Source organism: Ornithorhynchus anatinus, chromosome 15 (genome assembly GCF_004115215.2).
Source record: "Ornithorhynchus anatinus isolate Pmale09 chromosome 15, mOrnAna1.pri.v4, whole genome shotgun sequence".
NCBI classification, from domain to species: Eukaryota; Metazoa; Chordata; class Mammalia; order Monotremata; family Ornithorhynchidae; genus Ornithorhynchus; species Ornithorhynchus anatinus.
In genome coordinates, this window is record NC_041742.1 from 22,786,332 (window position 1) to 22,804,370 (window position 18,039).

Consider the following 18,039-nt stretch of genomic DNA (forward strand, 5'->3'; position numbering starts at 1 on the left):
CCAAATGGGTCTGTTTGTTGGCAGTCTCATACATGGGGCAATTTGTTTCCAGTTTGTTTACCTGTTGGGCAATGGCTAGGGTATTGCAGGGAGTTGGTGTTTAGCTGTGACACCATTAAAAAAACAAAAAACCACACGTGACATACTGAAAAACATGGCTTGATTACAAAGCTGGAGTTTAAATTGGATATTTACTTGGAATCACCTATTAAGGGTGAATTGCAAAGCTAAAAAAAAATGAACAACACTTTTTTCTTGAAATTCCAAAGGACAAAAAATAGTGATGTCAATTTAATCAGGTTTCTTTGGTTAAAGTATTCATTAAAAAGATTATTTTATGGGGGGGAATAGGGACGGGCCATTAACTATCCCAAAGAACATGCTTGTTTGTTTAGTTCTACTCTGTAAAATAAAACAGATTTTTTCTCTTTTGCTAGTTAATGGGTTGCTTTTGAAGTCTGAGCAATTAAGGGTTGGCAGTGTGTGTACGGAGTCTGCGATGAAAATTCCAAATAAAAATGTCCAGGATCTCCCGAAATGCCCTCTAGAAGATAACAGAGCTCTGCCGAAAATAATGTGGGTTAACCTGGGGTGCTTGAGAAATCCATCTGGGCAGCAGGCAGGTGGCTTGGTGTCCAAATGGTAGCAAATGGCTTTTGGCGTTCTCCCCAGGAAGAAGCAGGGTGTGGGTAGGGGACTGTGACTCAAAACTGTGGCATGTCTCCTGGGGACATTGGTGGGCAGGGTGGATCCCAGAAAACAAGCTGGATAAATACATAGGTGTTTACTGTCAGAGGTTCTAGCGGCAAACACCTTGTGGGCAGGCGACATGCCTACCAATTCTGCTGCATTGTACTCACTCCAACTCTCGCGTGCTTACCATAGTGCTCTGCACACTGTAAACACTCAGTAAATACCACTGACTGATCACTGTAAACGAAACACCCAGTGCATTTTTTATGTGCATTGTAGGAGCTCAGATTGTTTTATCATAAAATCTGCTCCTTCATTTTTTCTACCTCACGTCAACTGGGGTGTCTGATCGCCATTCCCCAGTTGTGCAATGAGAGTGAAGAAAGAAACCAACGTGTTAGCTAGACTCTGACCCTGGAGAGGACTACATTTTTAGACCTTCTTCAGAACTATCCATCCTTTTAAAAATCTCCAGGGAAGGAAAGTCCACACCCTCCGTGGATACTCTATTATTGCAGTGGCAAGCCTTGTAGTCATTTGTTTTAGAAGGTCTTGGCTCTACTAAATTCCTCCTAGTACAGATTTTGTTCTTTTCCTTTTATCCTGGTCCGAGTAGATGCAGAAAAACCACCACCATTCATTCAATCTCAGGAACCTCTGCTCCAAACTAAACCTTAGCCTTTTCGCCTGGAATTTTTTTTCCTCTGTCTTTTTTTTTTTTAATGTTTTGGGGGCCATTTTTGTGATTCTTCATGTTATCATTTCGTTATAGTGCTCAAAACTGAACATGATAGGCTTGAGCTGTTTATCAAAACCATGATCAAATATATTAGATGAAAAGGGAAGACAAAGCTAAATTTGAAACAATTCCACCAAATCTCCGAAATCCCAAGATGCAAGGGTGTAACACAATTCCAAGAGGCGAGAATTGCTCACTCTAAAGAGTGTTCATTATATCTGGAGATATCCACATGGTGATGGGGAATGAGGGAGACTCAATTTCTTTTCTTTTTAAGGATTTACCATTTATACAGTACTCTGAATTCTATCATATGGTTTTACAGATGAGGCAGCTGAGGAACAGAGACCTTAAGAGACAGAGAGCAGAATTTAAGAGACAGAGAGCAGAACTGATTCTAGAAAAATTCCAGATCCATACACTTTCCAAGAGGCATACTAATTTTCAGAATTCTGCCAGTTATCTGAATTTGTATTACTCTGCCCATGTCACTTAAACTTTAAAGTTTGTGCTTGCCCAATTTATCCTTTTTTAAAATCTTTTCAGCACTGTATCTTCCCAATATGATGACTTTGACAAGTTTGGTGAATACACTCATTCATCACTTAAAGACTAGTAGAATGTTTAGTACCAATTAAAAACATGTCCTACCTCTCCCCTAATTGGGCCTCCCAGTTTTCCAAATAGTGTAGTTTCCTTACAAATCTATTCGCTTCTCCATTAATGCCTTTAGTGGGGTATCTCAGAATTGTGTCCTACACTGCTTAGTTTGGGGTTTTTGGTCACCTCTCTTTTGCAGAATACTCCCTTGAATACTTCTGCATGCTTTTATGTAGCATTAGTGTTTAGATTAAGCTTCACAAGTTGTATCTAGAGTAGGAGAAATAATGATGTTTATTATGGCATTTGTTAAGCACTTACTATGGGCCAAGCACTCTTTTAAGTGCTGGAGTAAATGCAAGTTAATCAGATTGGATACAGTCCATGTCCTACCTAGGGCTCACAGTTTAAGTAGGAGGAAGAACAGGCATTGAATTCTCATTTTATAGATGGGGAATCTGAGGCACAGAGAAGTGACTGACTTGCCCAGGGTCACACAGCAGGCAAATGGCAGAGCAGAGATTAGAACCCAGGTCCTCTGACTTCCAGGCCCATGCCTTTTCCATGAGGCCAAACTGCTCCTGGTGGAAAAAAGGTCATTCTGGACCAGTGTTCTACCTCCTACTTTTTTAGGTTCATATGGAACTACACTGTTATAAATGTATGCATGTATATATTACTACCATTAAAATATTTATGAACTAAAACGATGGGGATTAAAGTTTTTCACAGGCATAATGCCTCTTTATTGCAGACACTTGCTGATTGGATTTGACAGGTCAGCCGGACTGCGACTCTCTTGGCAGATTTCATTGACCTTTTCCTTGAGCAGCCACTTCCTCTCTTCCCAGTCCCTTTTATTGAAAGACATTTTGAAGAATGAAAGCAGGACACAGAGGGACCAGAGATTGCCAGAACAGGGAAAGGCAAGAGAGGAACTTTGAGGGCCAAATAAAAGAAGGAAAGGGGAGGAAGTGAGAGGCAATAATAATAATGTTGGTATTTGTTAAGCGCTTACTATGTGCAGAGCACTGTTGTAAGCGCTGGGGGAGATACAGGGTAGTCAGGTTGTTCCTGGGAGGAGACTAGGGGGAAAGGAGTAAGAGAGACAGAAAGAGGGGTAAATAAGGCAGGTAAACAAGGAATACAAGAGGCAGAGGGGAATAAGGGACAAAGTATAGGAGGAGGAGAATGACATAGCAACACTGGAACAGCGAGGAGTAGAGAAGTACAGGAAGAGACCAAGAAGAAGAGGTCCCGAACAAAGACTAGGTACATACACTAATCTAGAATTTTATCAGTGCACCATTTTAGGATTAGTTTTTCTGGACTTTTTTCCCCCCTCCCTCAGTGAAAAAAGCTCTGGATGGGGAGTTGAGAAACTTGTTTTGGTTTTTTTTACTGCTGATTGACGTACCAAGGTAATTAATTGCCCTTGGGTCTGCCTCCTCAATCTGTTAAGTGGAAATAGTAATAACTGATGTCCAACTCATGGGGAGGCTGATAATTAATGATGATGTGTAAAAAAGATGCTAATTCATTGGAAGAGAGTATCAGGTGCAGAATTTAATTGGAAATGTTAGTCCCAGTATAAGTTTCAGAAACTGCCATGCTGAGGGGGTCACAGAAGGCTGCTTCAGATCGGTGGTGCCTATAGGGATATTTTACAAAATACACACATCCTGGCAGCTATTGAGCTTGCTGGAGCAATTGAGGATTTTGCTGCAATTCCTCTTTGCCAGCAGGTTGGATCTTGCAAGCCAAGCTAATTTCCCTTGCAATCAGCGCTGTTTTAAAAATGGTATCTGGGCACCAGACGTTGCATGGATAAAGAGCTTTGCGAGCACCAATTTTGCTGCCTTTAGGAAAAACAAGTTGGGTACAAAAAACAGCCTTAAATACCTGAGGCGAGGAAAAGAAGTGAAATACTAGGGAAGGAGAAAAGCAGTTTAAAATCACGGCAGGAAAGAGTACAGTTGGGAAGAGAAAAGTGAGTTGTGGAACGGAAAAAAAGTAGGGTGGGGAAAGAGAATGCTACATGTGGAAAAACAGAAAATACTGGTTCTGATAGTTATGGTTCTGAGGTAGTCTAAAGTAGTCACAAATCTCTTGGCTTGAAAGGGAAATTACTAGGCTTTGAAGTTTGGATTCGGCCCTACCTTGGGATTTTTATTTTAAGGCTTTATTTAAAGTGTAATTTGGCTTTCAGGAGTGAAAAAGACTTCGGGATGGAGAACCTTCCTGAATTGACTTCAGTGTCAGTGGTTAGCACAGAGCCACCTGCACACTCGGGTTTTGCTGAGGCCGAGGGCGTGAAGATCAAGTAGGTGGGCAGGGGTCCAGCTCACTGCAAAATGCACATAAGAATTTTTTAATTTATCAAGACGCTATCTCTGCCCACAAGGAGGTTAGATTTTAGAGAGGGAGACACGCATAGAGGCTTTCACCTGCTGCTTGTTTCACACACTCCCTGTTTGTTGCACTGAGGTTTGGGGATCCTATTTGTGGTGGGGAGGTAGAAATGGGAATAATAATAGTTCGTCTGAACCATTCAAATCACTTTGCCAAGTACTAGAGGTGGAAAAGGTACCACATGGAAAGTGAGGAACCTGGTCTGGTCTATATGTTCACCACTGATAGTACTGGTAATATTTTGGCAATGTTGTGCCTCCTAACTGGGGAGGAGCTTGAGGGAGGTGGACAAGCATATAAATACCGATGATTGAGGTCACTGCTGTCCGGTCCCATGTCCTTCGTAATACCCCTGGAGCCAAGACCCAGGCAGACGGGGGAGAATAGCACAAGAAGCAGCAGCCCGGCCGATGCTTATGCCTTGCTAGGTTGGCATGCCTAGCGGAGGAGTTCCCTCTGTCACCTTGGTGCACGTAATTAGGCCGGGGCTGCCAAGACCCGGCTCTACACAGGATGAAACCCTGGAGTGACCCGCTGCTTTCCAGTCTGGAAGAGTGGGGCTTTGAAGAGTTCCTAGACCAGGAAGCCACCATTTGAGGATTTTTCAGCCCTGATTGGATCTTGGCAGAGGTCTGCATCGGGCCCTTGTTTGCAGTAAGAAATCACCACATATTATGTTTGGAAAGTGCTGCTTAGCCACTTTCCTGGCCAGAAGATAAAACAGCTGCCTCCCCCTCCTGCTGACTTCGCTCAGATTTTCGGAAGCACTTGAGTATCTTTCCATTTTCCTGTAAATTACATCCTGATCTGCCATGTGGAAGCATGGCAGCTGTAATGTCCGGCGGCTGCCTGAAGTATAATAGAGCACTGTCCTGTACAGCCACACTTCTGATTCATTTCTGTCCATGACTGTGTAGGTGTGTCCCAGGTCACAGGGTGCAGCTCTGCATCCATCGGTCTTTAATAACGTCAGGAAATGGGCAGAGTCAGGTACTCCAGGTTGTTGGTTTTTTTTTTGGTTTTGGGGTTTTTTTTGGGTGGACTAATACTGAGAACTTGGAAGATGAATCACCTGTTTTCAGATCAAATATGATTCGTATGATGTATATAAATCAAGTAAGTAAATTCCTATGATTTGTGAGCCCGTTATTGGGCAGGGATTGTCTCTGTTGCCAAACTGTACGTTCCAAGCGCTTAGTACAGTGCTCTGCACATAGTGCTCAATAAATACTATTGAATGAGTATAACTCCTTTATTCTCAAGGAAAAATAATGGAGTCTTTAGATTACCCTTCAGGTAATTTCGACATTACTTCTGCATTTAAGGGATGGAAAAAATTCACTTTAGGGATAAAAAGGATGAAAAAAACATTCCAGTTAAAATTCTATTCTTCAGGATCATTTGAGAGAAGCCTTATGAAAAAAACAACCAGGACTAGAACAGTCTGGTGGCTCACCCAGATGTAACCTAAATTACAGGAAGGAATTTAATGAGGATGCTGATGAAGTATGCTTAAATGAAAAGTGATGGTAATTGAACATCAAGGGAATGATTTATCAGAGAGATAAAACACTGGAATAGGTTACCAAGGGAAGTTTGCAGTCTCCATTCATGGTAAATTTTTAAGGTAAGAAGAGACACTTGTCTGGCTTGGATGTTTCTTTATCCTGCTAAGGGGCAGGGAACTTTTTTAGGATTCATCCAGGTCCAGTGTCTTTTGGGAATGATTTTCTTAGGGCATGACTCCTAGTCTTCAGAAACAGAAAGTCGATTATCAATAGTGGACAAGCCACTGAACAATTAATCAGTGGTATTTACTGAGCTCAGAGCACTGAACTCGGGAAGCATCAACCAAAGTCATACTTTCTTTTAAGCCAGCATGCCTTTAGCTGGTGTTGGGGAAGCTGGCCTGGGGGTCTGGCGGACATGGAATATCAGGGAAAGGGTTTAAGATTCAGATTTGTAGCCGCAAGGGCAGGAAGGCACATGAATGATCGCAGAAAGCTGAATGAGATGTCGGTGTTTCACTTACTCTTAATAAATGTGGCTACTGTATATTTTGGTATATCACACTGTAAAACACTGTTTAAAAAAATCACATTTTGTCTGTTTTCCCCTCTGTAGATGGTCGTGTTTATCCTGAACAATTAAGGTAAGATTTCTGGTTGTATATTTTTCTTTACATTTCCTGCTCATGTCATTTATGAAAATCTTTTATCGTTCAAATTGTGAGGCAGGGAGAAATACTGCCCAAAGCTTTTTTTTATATAAGAAAGAGATATAACAATGCACTTGTTCTAAGAAAGGGTAAACGTAAATGTGATTGTAGAACACCAAAACTTTAGGCCAAACATCTTTACTGATGTCTGGTTCAGTTTGCATTGAGAGCCAGTTAGCAGGACTATGAAGTCGCAGTTGAAATCATGGTTCTTTCTTAGGGACTTATCAGAAGAATTAAATACCTCAATACACACATTTGGATAGATTTAAACAATTAAGAATTTGATAATAGAATGTGAGTTCATTCCCGGTTAGAATAGATGGGAAATCAGTACATGTTTTTGTGAACAGCGGCCAAAGGCCTGTCTTAAATTTTATGCGGCAAGTCTTATGCTTTTGTTGCGACATTCATGCAGTAACTTATTTCTAGTAAATTCTGTAATATATTTAGCTGATTATTACCTAGTAACTTATTAATTTGGGAATAGAATGTCCTTTGGGGTTGAGTGCCATAAATTAATAATAGGTGGAAAATAGATCCTAGGAGAAAAGGCTGGAAGGGATTGGAGTTGCTTTAACTCAAAGAGATGGTTTAGGCGACGTATAACTTAAGTTAAAGGAAGGAATTTAAGGAGGAGGATGCTGATGAAGTATGATTAAATGAAAAATGATGGTAATTGAACCTAAAGAGAATTATCAGAGAGATAAAACACCGGAATAGGTCACCAAGGGAAGTGTGCAGTCTCCACCCATGGTAATTTTTAAGGTAAGAAGAGACACTAGTCTGGCTTGGATGGTTCTTTTTCCTGCTTAGAGGCAGGGAACTTTTTAAGGATTCATCCAGGTCCAATGTCTTTTGGGGATGATTTTATAGTGTGTGACTCCTAGTCTTCAGAAGCAGAAGGTCGGTTATTAATTGTGGCTAAGAAGTAACAATACTCACCGTAAACAGTCGGGCTATCTTCTTCAGAGTTCTGAATACAGAGGTATAGAAAGATTTAAGTTGTTCATTTAAGAAAAGATTGGAACCTGACTTGCATTTTCTTTTTTTAAACAGGAGCCTTCAAAGTCAAGCGGAAATCAGCAATGGCTGGAAAATCATCACTCTTTAAAGTGATACTCCTAGGAGATGGTGGAGTTGGGAAGAGTTCTCTTATGAACAGATATGTCACTAACAAATTCGATACCCAGCTGTTCCACACAATAGGTGTGGAATTTTTAAATAAAGACTTGGAAGTGGATGGACATTTCGTAACCATGCAGATATGGGACACGGCAGGTCAGGAACGATTCAGGAGCCTGCGGACACCCTTTTATAGAGGATCTGACTGTTGCCTCCTTACTTTCAGTGTGGATGACTCTCAGAGCTTCCAAAACCTGGGCAACTGGAAGAAAGAATTCATTTACTATGCTGATGTCAAAGAACCTGACAGCTTTCCCTTTGTGATTTTGGGTAACAAGATCGACATCAATGAAAGGCAAGTGTCAACGGAAGAAGCTCAGGCCTGGTGCAGGGACAATGGCAATTATCCTTACTTCGAAACCAGTGCCAAGGATGCCACTAACGTGGCGGCAGCCTTTGAAGAAGCCGTTCGAAGAGTGCTCGCTACTGAAGACCGATCGGATCACTTTATTCAAACAGATACGGTCAATCTTCACCGAAAGCCCAAGCCTAGTTCATCCTGTTGTTGACCGTCCAAACTTTTGTCCAAACAATTCTAACCGACTCATCCAAAAAACTGAAAAGTGAGGCAGGAAGAAATACCTGGCATGAAGGAGGCACAGCAAATCCCCTTCTAATAATAGTAAAACTAATATATTGCTGCTTCCTTTAGGGAAGAAAAGCATCCATTCACTGAGTATGAGTAACCTAAGGTGCATTTTACACTTAGAAAAGTGTCTAACAGCGCATCTTTAATTTAAATGTGTAACTTGCAGAGATAACGAATCACAAATAAAATACTTTAGTGGTAATTAAAAGGAAAACTTGAATGTTCTAGAAGCACTACTTTGGGTTGTCTTTTTCTTGGAATTTAAATGGAGAACAAATTTTTATATGTATATATATTTTTATGAAAATAGCATTCCATCTCTTCACTGAACGTCCACTTCATTAAGCACTAGTGATAGGAATTAAAAATTTAAATCTAACAGTCTCTTGTATTGAGTGATGCTTCATGATACAGAACATGGTTTTACCGTTCCTACTGCTTGCTCTTCATTCTACAGGCTGCTGGGTTTGGGGTGATTTAGGTTGAAAAACAATCAATATTTGAAAAGACTCTTTAGATTTGCTGCATTGTGGAATGGGCTTTTTAAGGCTAACAAAGTACAATGTGTAGTCTTAAATTTGGGGAAGTTTTTAATGCACCTTATCAGTGCACGTTTACCACAGCTATACTTTTAGTTGCCCTTATGGATTCTTACAGAAAACTTCATCTCTGGAGAAAATCCAAGTGACATTACAGTCTCCATTCTTCACAAAAGAGTTTACCAAATCTTGGAATAGAGTAACAGTTCTTCTACACGTTTTTACTTAAATTTCACTTGCCTTCTCTAGTTTCACTTACACAGCCTACCATCTGGCAGTCACACTACTAACAGCCTTCAAGAGGATCAAATTGAATGATCTGTTATGCTTGGCACTCACAGAATAGAGGCAGTGTTTCACCAGGTGGTGTCTGATGTCTTTGGGGGATAATTAGGTGCAAACTTCAGTTGTAAGTAACCTCAAATGACCATGGCCCTCACACACTGCCTTTTCTTATTTTACCTGGATTAAATTATGTGGATCTTAGATCTAATGAAAGCAGGGTCACATCTTAAGGGAACCGGTGGCCCGAGGGATTTAGTATGTTTTAAATTCATCTTTAAAACCCTAGGCAGGGGAAGGCTGGTGGAATATAGCAGCACATTCAGTATAGTCTCTCATCTACCTGCATGGCTGTAGCAGGGCAAGTTTAAGGCAAACAAATAGAAAATATTATAGCCACTTCTTGACTTTTTTTTGACTTAGATTTGACTATCGAGATGCTGATACTGAGATTTAAACATCCTAGAACTTATTTATAATTTTTGAAAACTGAACAGAATTCTCCTGTTAGTCTTCCTTCTGAAAGACTCAGCAATAGCTGTCACCCATACTTCAGTGATATTACAGTATCAAAATTGGGCTTTTGTCAGCAATTTATATTCTACAGTCATTACTGTTATATATTTATTGTACAGTCATTAATGTTTATGAAAACTACAGTGTTTCTCTTCTGGAAGCCTGGGCAATTTGTGTAGTTGACTTGGTTAATATGAACCCAACCTTTAAAACTACAGATTAGCATAAATCTCCACTCGACTGAACTGCATAGGGTTAGTGTCAAAGTAGTGGTACTCACTGCAGCTGGGGAGTTTGTAAAATGCAAAGTCAAAACCTTGAAACCCAAACTAATTGGACAAAATCAGACTGCAATTTCCCTCTGAGTAGTAGGAACTCATCTCTCCTTCTCCTCCTCTTCTGTCCTCAAAGCCTATTCAATTCACTGTAGAAACGTTAAAAATATCCTTTGGGCATCTTTTAAGAGTAGCTATCCTAGAGGAGAAGACCCCCTGGAGCAGTCAGTGAAGTGGTCTTCAAAGGCAGCCTCCTTAACCCACTATTTGCTCAGTCTAGTTACAACTGGGCCAAAAAGCTAAGGCACTGATGAAAAAGGTATAGGGAAAATAACAAAGGACAAAGAATGCAGCCCAAGTGGTCCAAAGGAAGACTACTGTGCCATCCTTGTTTCATTCATCGTAAGTTATCCAAGGTGGAAATGAAAAGTTGTTATTCTTTCACAAGGTATTTTTAACCACAGAATAGCAGTTTTTACAACCCCTTATTTTTCGATTTCTAGCACAAGTGAAATGGTTTTACAGTTTATTGGGCTATGAATTGCACCACAGTACGATCTTTGAGATTAAATTTCTTGACTTGCTTGGATAAACATGCTGTTTATAAGCCCTGTTTAGAAAACAATCCCAAATCAATTTAAGGTTGTATGGCCAACAATATCCTCATTAGCTTTTGCTCTCTATTATTGTGTAAAACACCAATTGTATCAGTTCCAAGTTTGTTTTTGATCACAATAACCACCCCAGACTTCTGGCATGTTAGACTTAGTTAAGACATTACGGAACCCACCTTAGAACAATGAACCCCTTAAGTTTTAAAACAAGAAATATGATCTTCTTGTACAATAACGCAGCTCTACCCACCTATTCCATAAGTCACTTAACTACCAAAAGTGAATGCAATTACACTGAAACTCCTGATTGTTTTCTGACTAATGGAATAAATCCCACCATAGAGGCTCAAACCAAGAAACCTTTAGTTTCTTGTGGAAACTAAAGAGACAAGCATCAAAGACCCAGAAATGTAATACATCTTTTTGAACTTAATGATCATCACAAACCAAAATATGCTTAAGGCCCAACAGCTCATTCTTAACATAAGTGTTCTATGTGGAACACGTATGTCACATTAGAAAGGGAGATAATGGAATTTAGGAATCTCGAGTCGAAGTTAAAAAACAAAGGTGATAGACAATTGATCTCCCACTCCCTGGTCTCAGCAATAATTTTTTCTTGTAAAGTTGTTGGCCAAGCTTTTCCTGCATTAAGTAATCTATCTTTTCCCAATGGCTTCACCTTCTGGGCTAGGCAACATATTTAAAAAAAACCAAACAAAATGTTAACTACATTTTATTTTTCATTAGAGAAACAATATTTTCAATTGTCCTATACATTTCTCTCAATCCAATTTATCAAACTGGGTCCCACATCAAAAACCCCAAACCTGAAAATCTGGGGTCAAACTAGACAGATACACGACAATCTGTACAATAAAAGAAACACTCAATGGTACTCGATAAATATAGGCCTTTAGAAATATATTCTTCACAAGCAGGAGTTGATGTGACTTTTCTGCCAGCAGAAAAAAAAAACGACAGCCCACTTTTTAAAGAGATAGAAAGCTCTTTTTTTTCCTAGAATGTATTTACTGTGATAGTGGAACAGATACGAGGCTATTGAGTCAATTACAATGCACACATCAAGAAGTCTTCTGGAATCAGCTTAAAAGATGTTTCTTCCCAAGAAACTGGACTTTTCTATCAAATGCACTTGATCGAATTGGAGAATTCGGTTCATAGAATGGATTCATTGCAAACTGAAGGAGGAAGACAGACCAGAAGCATTACCAAGAATATCCTCACTAAAGATCACAGATCTTATATAAATGAATAAAACCACAGACTACCAGGCAAGGCCTCAGTTCAGGCAGTGATAACTCTTCAGTGTGTTATCAGAAACATTCTGAAGTCTAACTAGATGCTTTCCTTTCAGTACGCGTGTTCCTATGGCTCCCTTCTTGTGGAAACTAAAGAGACAAGCATCAAAGACCCAGAAATGTAATACATCTTTTTGAACTTAATGATCATCACAAAAGCAATTCTGAAGCTGTTGACCAAAATGCCTGCAACCCACCAACAATCCTAAGGTTAATACTTAAAGGCAAAGATATAATCAACCAGTTTCCTAGGCAAAAGAGATTTAAATATTATATAGTAGCACACAATTGGAAGAAAGCGATAGTACTGAGTAGAACAGTTTAAATGCTACAAATTTTTTACTTTCTAGTAGCCTAATGATTTCATTCTACCTCTGTACTTACAAACTAAAGATATTCCTGCCTCACAGGAACCTAACGAGACGCTGATTCATGTTTAAGATTATAAACTCCTCTCCCCAGAAGCTACAAAAATAGCCAGTGTTATTTTTAAAAATGGTCTAAATTTCTGCCCATACAATGTTTTCAACCTATATGACCCTTAAGGTGTTGTGTTCCGTCTACTAACTACTCAGGAATTCAACTACTATTATTTTCCTCAAAAGTCAATGACAAAATGTGCTTCTTGGAAATATGGATCAAATACTTCTTTCGCATTTACAACTTTTCACTTTGCATGATCCCTGCCCCAGTCATGCTTGCATTCTTCCTCCCTTTACACAAAATATGTCGACATCCCAAACTTATGTTGTAAAAAAACAACATACCTTGATATATAAATCATAAACATCACTGAAGAAGTTTTTTATTCCATCTTCTTGCCTTACATCATGAAGCATAATGAATCTCATATGTGAAACAAATTAAGGAAACCATTTTTTAACCTAGCTAATCAAAGTATATTGATGATATGAAGCCAACTCTTGAAATCAATTTCCTGAATCTTAAAAACCATTAGATATTTTCAGACTACCATCTTTGTAAAATGTTCACTGTTAGAAACTTTCAGTTAAACAATTTGATACGTTTTCTGTAAGTAGTCCTATAATTTGAAAATAAGGAAAACGGAAATGTACCCTCTACAATTTATGTAATCTTTTGTGTCCAGAAGTGACCCATGCCATTTCTGACATTTAAATAAATATTCCCATAGCAAACCTTAAAACTAAACACAATTTTTTATTGTGTTTACATTTTTATTGTGTTGTTACTACCATTACTTTCTGAACCCACTAGTCAGTGAGCCGAACTAAAACTTACATTTCCTAACTCTGTTTCTAGATCTTCAAGAGTTTAACAAATCTGTATTTTTAAAGCTGTATTTTATTCGGAAAGTTAGAGAGAATTTCTTCAGTTTACAAGAACAACTTTGTACAATCCTGAACAAGTGTCCTAGCATTATGATCTCCAACTAAATATCACCCCTCTCTGAAAATGCTGTATTACCTACTACTTAAGCTGCTGTTTCAGAATAATGCTGGGTAAACTTCAGGGATCTGCTATTTCTTCTTTACTACTACTTTTCCTAAAACTATGATTTAACTGTGCTCTGGCCTCCATTCTGGCAAGTGAGGTTGAAAGTAGAGAAGCCCTCCTTTTCAACCTTTTTTTTTAAAAAAAAAAAAAAATCACTAAAATGGGAGGAGAGGGGGGAAGGCGCGAAAAGGATATGACCTGCAGTAACAAAAGCGGAAACAAACCACTCGTTGAATTTGTCCACCGTTTTCAGGTACATGTTGTTAGACAACCACATATTTTCATCTACAAGGTCAAGGGCAGCATGTGCTATGAACTGATTCAAATGACGGTGATCATCCTGGTTAAAAAAAATACAAAAGACAGTAGGCTGAATAAAAAAATGCGTATTGTGCTCTTTGGCCCTAAGTATGCACAAAAATGCTATAGAGAGCTCTAGTTTCTTAATTTTAGAACGACTTGTCTCTGCCGAAAAAAGGAATAATAGAGACAGAGAAATATCTGTAGCGATGCTTTTAAATAAGAAGAGATGCTGAGGGAAGGATGGAGGGAAAAGAAAAGGGCAGGGCTCTGCTTATGTTTGTTTCCTGCTGCTTTCTATTTGTGCTCAGTTCCCAGGACAGTGTTGTTATTGGGAGGGCTGGAGAGTTACCTTCTTCCAAATGAAAATTTAAAACTAGGATATTAGACCTACGGAGTAATGAATAAGTAACTCCCAGATTATCTCTAGTCATGCCTCAGTGGGTGAAGGTAAATACCCAACTCATTTCCCTTTGCGAACCCATTTTGACCTGAAATGTGGCCTAGTGGGCTTTCATTATATTTGCCAAGGCAGCCGATGACACCCCTCAAATAGTAAACTACAAGGTTTAGGACAACGTGATGGCATTTGAAAGCTATAGAGAAGCTTTCTGAGAAGCAGCGTGGCTCGGTGGAAAGAGGCCGGGCTTGGGAGTCAGAGGTCATGGGTTCGAATCCCCGCTCTGCCACTTGGCAGCTGGGTGACTGTGGGCGAGTCACTTCACTTCTCTGGGCCTCAGTTCCCTCATCTGTAAAATGGGGATTAAATGTGAGCCTTCTGTGGGACAACCTGATTACCCTGTATCTACCCCAGTGCTTAGAACAGTGCTCTGCACATCGTAAGGGCTTAATACCAACATTATTATTATTATTGAAAATAATCTGTATGCACACATACACACCTTGGATTCCACTTTCCCAGCAGGCAAAAATTCCATTTCAAAAACTGGATTATCATGGTGACCAACAATCACAAAATAGAAACTTCCCGACATGCTCTGCAAAATATGGCTCCTAATTAAATGAGAGAACATTTCCAGAAATATATTTTAGAGATGGAAAAACAAAATTTGACACTATCCCTTGATGAAAACTAAGCCATTTGGGGGGGGGGGGGGGCGGGGGAGATTTTAAATTCCATTCCTTGAATGGACTGTGTCCTGGGCTGAAAAACATCTATTTAACAGAAACATCAGCTCCTGGGGGGTAAGGAGAGAGGCAGCGTGGCTCAGTGGAAAGAGCCCGGGCTTGGGAGTCAGAGGTCATAGGTTCGAATCCTGACTCTAATAATGTTGGTATTTGTTAAGCGCTTACTATGTGCCGAGCACTGTTCTAAGCGCTGGGGTAGACATAGGGAATCAGGTTGTCCCACGTGGGGCTCACAGTCTTAATCCCCATTTTACAGATGAGGGAACTGAGGCCCAGAGAAGTGAAGTGACTTGCCCACAGTCACACAGCCGACAAGTGGCAGAGCTGGGATTCGAACTCATGAGCCCTGACTCCAAAGCCCGTGCTCTTTCCACTGAGCCACGCTGCCTCTCTCCTTACCCCCCAGGAGCTGATGTTTCTGTTAAATAGATGTTTTTCAGCCCAGGACACAGTCCATTCAAGGAAGCTGCTTGTCAGCTGGGTGACTGTGGGCAAGTCACTTCACTTCTCTGGGGCTTAGTGACCTCATCTGTAAAATGGGGGTGAAGACTGTGAGCCCCACCTGGGACAACCTGATGACCCTGTATCTCCCCCAGCGCTTAGAACAGTGCTCTGCACATAGGAAGCGCTTAACAAATACCAACATTATTATTATTATTTCTTGTTTGGCTTTGCTGTCCCCCCGTTTAGAGTGTGAGCCCGTTGTTGGGCAAGAACTGTCTGCTGCAGAATTGCCCATTCCCAGTGCTTAGACCAGTGCTCTGCACATAGTAAGCACTCAATAAATACGATTGAATGAATGAATACTCAGCACTCCATAAATAGGACTGAATGAATGACTAACCTGAGTGCTGAATGATGACGCTGTCTCTCCCCCAGCGCTTAGTACAGTGCTCTGCACACAGTAAGCACTCAATAAATACGATTGAATGAATGAATACTTAGTACTCCATAAATAGGACTGAATGAATGACTAACCTGAGTGCTGAATGATGACGCTGTCTCTCCCCCAGCGCTTAGTACAGTGCTCTGCACATAGTAAGCACTTAATATTGAATTAATTCATTCACTATTAATTCATTCACTATTGAATGAATACTCAGCACTCCATAAATAGGACTGAATGAATGACTAACCTGAATGCTGAATGATGACCCTGTCTCTCCCCCAGCGCTTAGTACAGTGCTCTGCACATGGTAAGCACTTAATATTGAATTAAATCATTCACTATTAATTAATTCATTCACTATTGAATGAATACTCAGCACTCCATAAGTAGGACTGAATGAATGACTAAACTGAATGCTGAATGATGACCCTGTCTCTCCCCCAGCGCTGAGTACAGTGCTCTGCACATAGTAAGCACTTAATATTGAATTAATTCATTCACTATTAATTAATTCTTTCATTCACTATTGAATGAATGCTCAGTACTCCATAAATAGGACTGAATGAATGACTAACCTGAATGCTGAATGATGACGCTGTCTCTCCCCCAGCGCTTAGTACAGTGCTCTGCAGACAGTAAGCACTCAATAAATACGATTGAATGAATGAATACTTAGTACTCCATAAATAGGACTGAATGAATGACTAACCTGAATGCTGATGACCCTGCCTCTCCCCCAGCGCTTAGTACAGTGCTCTGCACATAGTAAGCGCTTAACAAATAACAACATTATTATAATTAACCTTACCCTGGGCAGGGGGGTGGCCCAGATGAACTGTCCACGTCCCTTTCTTCTTTAGGACGGGGGAAGGGCCTGCTTTACCTCCTCCAAGCGCTTAGCACAGTGCCCTGCACGTAGTAAGCGCTTAATAAATAAAGGGGCGGGGTGATGGAGGCCGCTGTCACTCACCCGGCCGAACGGACGCCGCTCTCGCGAGAACACGACGGCCTCCTCTCGCGAGAACACGACGGCTTCCTCTCGCGAGACCTGTGTGGAGGAGGAGGTGGCTGGCACTCACCCGGCCGGACACCACTCTCGCGAGACTAGGACGGCTTTTTCTCGCGAGACGTGTGGGAGGGGGGCAGAAAGGAGACCGTGGTCTCCCGGCCAAACGGACACTGCTCTCGCGAGAACAGGACGGCTTTTTCTCGCGAGACGTGGGGGGGGGAAGGGGAGACAGCTGTCACCCAGCCGAACGGCCACCTCTCTCGCGAGAACAGGATGGCTTTTTCTCGCGAGATGTGTTGGGGGGGAAAAGGGAAAAGAGGAGAATGCTGTCACCCGATCGAACGGCCACCGCTCTCGCGAGAACAGGGCGGCTGTTTCTCGCGAGACGGGGGGGAGAGGAGACGGCTGTCACCCAGCCAAACAGCCACCAATCTCGCGAGAATAGGACGGCCTTTTCTCACGAGACGTGTTGAGGGGGGTAACGAGGAGCCCGCTGTCACCCGACCGAACGGCCATCGCTCTCGCGAGAACAGGGCGGCTTTTTCTCGCGAGATGTGGGGGGGGGGAGAGAAGAAAGTCTCTATCATCCGACCGCTCTCGCGAGCATGGGACGGCTTTTTCTCGCGAGCTGTGGAGGAGAGGGGGAGAACGTCTGTCACCCGACCGCTCTCGCGAGAATAGGACGGCTTTTTCTCGCGAGATGGGGGAGGGGGGAGAAAGTCCGTCACCCGATTGCTCTCGCGAGAACAGGACGGCTTTTTCTCGCGAAACTCGTGTGGAGGAGGAGGTGGCTGTCACTCACCCGGCCGGACACCACTCTCGCGAGACTAGGACGGCTTTTTCTCGCGAGACGTGCTGGGGGGGAAAAGAGGAGAGCGCTGTCACCCGATCGAACGGCCACCGCTCTCGCGAGAACAGGGCGGCTTTTTCTCGCGAGATGTGGGGGGGGGGGAGAAAGTCTCTATCATCCGACCGCTCTCGCGAGCATAGGACGGCTTTTTCTCGCGAGCTGTGGAGGGGAGGGGGAGAAAGTCTGTCACCCGACCGCTCTCGCGAGAATAGGACGGCTTTTTCTCGCGAGATGGGGAGGGGAGGGGGAGAAAGTCCGTCACCCGATTGCTCTCGCGAGAATAGGACGGCTTTTTCTCGCGAGATGGGGGGGGGAGAAAGTCCATCACCCGATTGCTCTCGCGAGAACAGGGCGGCTTTTTCTCGCGAGCTGTGGGGGGGGG

The 18,039-nt window shown here is 41.7% G+C and overlaps 2 protein-coding genes across 8 annotated transcripts in view; one reads left to right on the top strand and one right to left on the bottom strand.

Moving 5' to 3' along the window:
* The window catches only part of RAB9A (RAB9A, member RAS oncogene family), a 21,003-nt gene extending 12,186 nt beyond the window's left edge, over positions 1-8,817 (top strand). For both annotated transcript variants that reach the window (XM_029079866.2, XM_003431070.4), the window contains exons 2-3: positions 6,569-6,596; positions 7,722-8,817. In XM_029079866.2, coding sequence (XP_028935699.1) covers positions 7,751-8,356 — 606 coding nt within the window. In that variant the 5' untranslated portion in view covers positions 6,569-6,596; positions 7,722-7,750 and the 3' untranslated portion in view covers positions 8,357-8,817. The remainder of the gene's footprint in view (positions 1-6,568; positions 6,597-7,721) is intronic.
* TRAPPC2 (trafficking protein particle complex subunit 2) overlaps positions 1-16,956 on the bottom strand; it is a 19,592-nt gene extending 2,636 nt beyond the window's left edge. Inside the window, exons 1-6 of one of the 6 annotated variants that reach the window (XM_007670403.4) lie at positions 16,878-16,956; positions 16,769-16,846; positions 14,663-14,774; positions 13,656-13,800; positions 12,752-12,837; positions 11,383-11,864 (exon numbers count right to left, since the gene is read on the bottom strand). In XM_007670403.4, the coding sequence (XP_007668593.1) occupies positions 11,766-11,864; positions 12,752-12,837; positions 13,656-13,800; positions 14,663-14,755 (423 nt within the window). In that variant the 5' untranslated portion in view covers positions 14,756-14,774; positions 16,769-16,846; positions 16,878-16,956 and the 3' untranslated portion in view covers positions 11,383-11,765. The other 5 variants (XM_029079865.2, XM_029079864.2, XM_007670398.4 and 2 more) reach the window with 5 other exon arrangements.
* Between the last annotated feature and the right edge of the window lie 1,083 nt (positions 16,957-18,039).